Genomic DNA, 5,059 nt, shown 5'->3' with positions numbered 1-5,059 from the left:
AAATAAATAATTAAGTATTAATTAAATAATTTATTTTAAATAAAGGAAAAATTAGATAATAGATAAATAATTAAATAAATAAATAATTAATTAATTATAATTAATTTAGTAATTAATTAATTTAATTATAATTAATTAATAATTAATTAAGATTTAAATTAATAATATGATAAATAAATAATTAAATGAATATTAATAAATAAATAATTAAGTATTAATTAAATAATTTATTTTAAATAAAGGAAAAATTAGATAATACATAAATAATTAAATAAATAAATAATTAATTAATTAATTTAGTAATTAATTAATTTAATTATAATTAATTAATAATTAATTAAATAATTAGGAAAGATTTAAATTAATAATATGATAAATAAATAATTAAATGAATATTAATAAATAAATAATTAAGTATTAATTAAATAATTTATTTTAAATAAAGGAAAAATTAGATAATAGATAAATAAATAAATAAATAAATAAATAATTAATTAATTAATTTAGTAATTAATTAATTTAATTATTATTAATTAAGTATAAATTAAATAATTAGTAAACATTAGATAATAATAATTTATTTAAATAAAGGAAAAATTAGATAATAATTAACTAATTAATTTTTTAGTAAACATTAGATTATAATAAATAAATAAATAAATAATATTAGGATAAATTAGATAAAATAGCATAAAATATGATGACAAAACATAAAATAGCATAAAACTATTAAATGTTTATAATAGACTATTATAAACATTTTATAATAACACTTTAAAATATAAGACTATTCACATATCGTAAACTTATATACTTTTATAACACTTTAGATGGCGATTGACAAGACTTGGACGACATTGAGAAATCGTGCTTGTCGAGAATATTGGAACGGTCTACAAGCTTTCTTGACGATGGCGTCGGAATATAAGGATTCCTCTGGTAGAATTAGGTGTCCGTGTGTTAGATGCATAAACAATAGGCTTGAAACTTTACCTATGGTGAAAGCACACGTATTCGATTGGGGTTTTCATCAAGGTTACGAGAAGTGGATATATCACGGTGAAGCAGAAGCAGATGTTGCCAATGTGGTGGACGCCAACGATGATGATGTTGATGAGATGATTCCGATGGTCGAAGACTTCCTTCTACCTACAACCGAAGAAGTTGAAAATAATCCTGCGGCGGGACAATTTTATGACGATCTGTTTGACGAGATAGAGGCTGAGTTATATCCTGGTTGTAATTGGATATCTTCTCTTAACTTTTTAGCAAAATTATTGCATTTGAAAGTTAGAGGCAAGATTCCGAATAAAATCTTCGATGAATTACTGAAATTACTAAAGCTTGCATTTCCGAAGGGAAATAAAATTCCATCAACCTACTACGAGGCTAAAAAAAGATTACAGAAATTAGGGTTAGGGTACGAGTCAATTCATGTATGTGAACATGACTGTTGTTTGTTTTACAAAGAGCATTCAACTAAAGAGACTTGTCCAATTTGCGGAAGTAGTAGATGGATTTCTCCTGAAAAAACGGATGGAAAAAAGGTACCACATAAGGTGATGCGTTACTTTCCATTGACTCCTCGATTAAAAAGACTGTACAGTTCAAGACTTACAGCGAAACAAATGTTATGGCACTATACTGGGAAATCAAAAGACGATGGGATAATGAGACACCCAGTGGATGGGTTAGCGTGGAAGGATTTCGATGCCAAACATCCTGATTTTGCTAGTGAACCTCGGAATGTTCGTTTAGGTTTAGCTGCAGATGGTTTCAATCCGTTTGGCAACATGAGTCAAGCATATAGTATGTGGCCTGTGGTGTTGGCTAACTACAATCTTCCACCTTGGATGTGTATGAAAGATAATAATTTCATATTATCCATTCTTATTCCTGGACCAAAATCACCGGGAAAGGACATGGATATATTCTTGAGACCATTGGTGGATGAGTTAAAGGAGTTGTGGGTTAATGGTGTCGATACAAGAGATAGTATAACCAACACTATGTTCAAGTTGCGTGCAACCTTATTGTGGACAGTTAACGATTTTCCTGCTCGTAGCTATTTATCTGGATGGAGTGGTCAGGGATACAAAGCTTGTCCGACGTGTAATGAAGACACAACTTCTGTTCGAGTGATCGGTAAGACATCCTACATTGGTCACAGAAGATTCCTTCCAAGTAACCATCGAATGAGAAGAGACACTCAATTTGACGGACAAATCGAGAGAAGACGTCCACCAAGACGTTTTACTTGTGAGGAAATATTAGAACAAGTAAACAAACTTGTACCACAAGTTCCTGGAAAACACGAGATGTTTGGAGGTGTCAAACGTAGGCGTATTGCAGAAGATCAAAATTGGAGGAAGAAAAGCATATTTTATGAGCTTGATTATTGGTCTTCGAACACTTTAAAACACAACATTGATGTCATGCATGTGGAGAAGAATGTGTGTGATAGTTTGTTAGGCACAATCTTGGATAATGATAAATCCAAGGACACCACTAATGTAAGACATGATTTGAAAAAGTTTGGAGTAAGGGAATCGTTGTGGATATATGAAGATGACAGCGGAAAGTTAATGAAGCCTCATGCCCCTTATGTTCTCACATCTGATCAAAGAATGCAGTTTTGTAAATTTATTCGAGATGTGAAATTTCCAGATAATTTTTGTTCCAATTTAAAGAAGAAAGTAAATGCTGATTTAACAAATATCAGCGGTTTAAAGTCCCACGACAGTCATGTAATAATGCAACGATTACTATCAGTGGGTGTTCGCAAGTTTCTTTCAAAGAGTATATCGACTACCATTTCTGAGTTATGTAACTTTTTCAGGCAAATTTGTGCAAGAACTATAAAGGTTAGCGATATGGAAGAAGCACAAAAAGATCTTATTCTAATATTATGTAAAATGGAACTCATATTTCCTCCAGCCTTTTTTGATATAATGGTGCATTTGATTTTACATTTGCCTGAAGAAGCAATTCTGGGTGGACCGGTATTTATGCGTTGGATGTATCCTTTTGAAAGATACATGAAAAAATTAAAGAATTACGTTGGAAATAAAGCTCGTCCTGAAGGGTCGATAGCCGAGGGTTATGTTGCAGATGAGGCTTTGACATTTTTTTCGATGTATTTCAAAGGTGTTGAAACAAGATTTAATCGTCTTGATCGCAATGAAGATGAGGTGACACCAAGAAATCTTTTTGTATTTCAATCGCAATGTCGACCTATAACAAAAGAAACTCTAAAGCCTCTTGATCGTGCGACTCGTGAACAAGCAGAGTGGTACATATACAACAATTCACCTGAAATTCAGAAATATTTGGAGTAAGTTTCTTCCCAAAAGTTGCTTTTATTGCATTGAAAATGCTTTCAACTGATTCAAAATTTTTGTTCTTATTTATAGTGAACACTTAGAAGAAATCAAACAGAAATATCAGGATGGAGATCATAACATTTTACATAAGAAATATTTTCAGCGATGGTTTCACAAGAAGGTGAAAAAAAAAAACCTACCCTATATTCTTTCATCCTTTTAAGTATTGTTTTCAATTTTATAATAATTTTATTTATTCTTTTAGATATACGACTTACAAAAGCTTGGATCGTTAGATAATGGTGACGAGTTGCTAGCTTTAGCATCTGGATCAGATCATTTAGGAGCTTATTACGAAGGTTGTATAGTGAATGGTGTTCGATTTATGTCAACCAAACGAGATTTAAAGAGGAGCACTCAAAACAGTGGAGTATTTGTTGCTGGAACAGAAGATTTTAACTATTATGGAATACTTGAAGACGTATTAAAGTTAACATTTACTGGCACATATTCTGTGACATTGTTCAAGTGTAAGTGGTTTAATACAGATCCAAGAAGGAAAAAAATAATTATAGAGAATAATATTACTAGTATAAACACTAGCGGGGAATGGTACAAGGATGACCCATATATACTTGCAAATCAAGCGAAACAAGTATTTTATCTCGATGATTTACTTAGAGGAAATCAGTGGAAAGTGGTTGAGGGGGTAAACCATCGACAAATTTGGGACGTCGAGAACTGTGAAGCTAATTCAGACATTGATGTGGTACATGATATTAGCTCATCAAATTTTGTGTTGACTGTGGATCTCGGCGAGTTGGTTATGCTACCTACTCAAAATTCGATTGACATTAGTACAATACAAAATTTAAATGTTAGTCAAGAGGATCACGAGTTAGGCGATGAAGAAGCAAATGAAGAATTAGATGAAGAAGATGATTTACTAATTGATTTTTGTGAAGATGATGTTAATGCTAATTTAGTTAATGATGGAAGTGATAGTGATTATTAGTTTTATGTAATGATTACCTTTGTAACAAACACAAAAATTTGAATTTGATTTGTATTTTCCAATTTATGTTGATATTGATTTTGTTTAATGTTATTTCATTACTTAATTAAATTTGATGATATTAAATCTTAAATTTGATTTCTATTCTTATTATTAAATCTTAAATATTTATGAATACAAGAGACATGTCAGCTGATATAGTATCATATCACGGTGGAGATGGTGGTGGTCAAGACCCCACAGATCCTAGCAGGATACCCTCAACTTGCGAGTCAGGTTAATATCTAAATTTTATAATCGCAATCTGTTTAAATGTTTAAGATTTACTAATATTTTAATTTTTATGTATTAAACAAATTAATAGATCGTCCTGCAAGAAGGAGGGGACGTGGCCCTGCCAGTAATGTTAATATTGAAAAACGAAGGCGGGATGCTGGCAAACCACTTGAATTGCAACTTGATCCAGCGACAGACAAAGTGGTTGGTACTGAGCACCAAGCTTTTGTTCGTCAATTGAGTACTGAAGTTACATTACTATTGCCGGGACATTATTTAGATTTTAAAGATGTTCCTCAGCAATATAAAGACCAGGTCGTTCAAAAGATGAAGGTAAAAAAAAATACCTAATTTTTTTATATTATACATTTTAGTCTATAAAAATTTAAACTAACAATTTTTGTTTTAGTATTACTATAATATCGATGGGCATCCAGAACCTGAA

At 31.0% G+C, this 5,059-nt stretch overlaps 1 protein-coding gene across 1 annotated transcript; it reads left to right on the top strand.

Annotated features, from left to right (window-relative positions):
• The first annotated feature begins 911 nt into the window (after window positions 1–911).
• Window positions 912–4,338, top strand: LOC133805750 (uncharacterized). Its single transcript, XM_062243909.1, has 6 exons — window positions 912–2,017; window positions 2,171–2,747; window positions 2,840–2,864; window positions 3,148–3,292; window positions 3,414–3,504; window positions 3,589–4,338. Exons 1-6 carry the CDS (start codon window positions 912–914, stop codon window positions 4,336–4,338), a joined length of 2,694 nt encoding a protein of 897 aa, XP_062099893.1.
• Window positions 4,339–5,059: the final 721 nt, after the last annotated feature.

Source organism: Humulus lupulus, chromosome X, assembly GCF_963169125.1.
Source record: "Humulus lupulus chromosome X, drHumLupu1.1, whole genome shotgun sequence".
Lineage (NCBI taxonomy): Eukaryota > Viridiplantae > Streptophyta > Magnoliopsida > Rosales > Cannabaceae > Humulus > Humulus lupulus.
This window is presented reverse-complemented; position numbering and strand designations above follow the sequence as displayed.

Bases quoted from the DNA above. Each gene is read 5' to 3' on its own strand.
- LOC133805750 (XM_062243909.1), top strand. From the start codon at position 912: ATGGCGTCGGAATATAAGGATTCCTCTGGTAGAATTAGGTGTCCGTGT. The intron at 2,018-2,170 runs GTTGCGTGCAAC...CATTGGTCACAG, and splicing joins ATAACCAACACTATGTTCAA to AAGATTCCTTCCAAGTAACC. The intron at 3,293-3,413 runs GTACATATACAA...TCTTATTTATAG, and splicing joins ACTCGTGAACAAGCAGAGTG to TGAACACTTAGAAGAAATCA.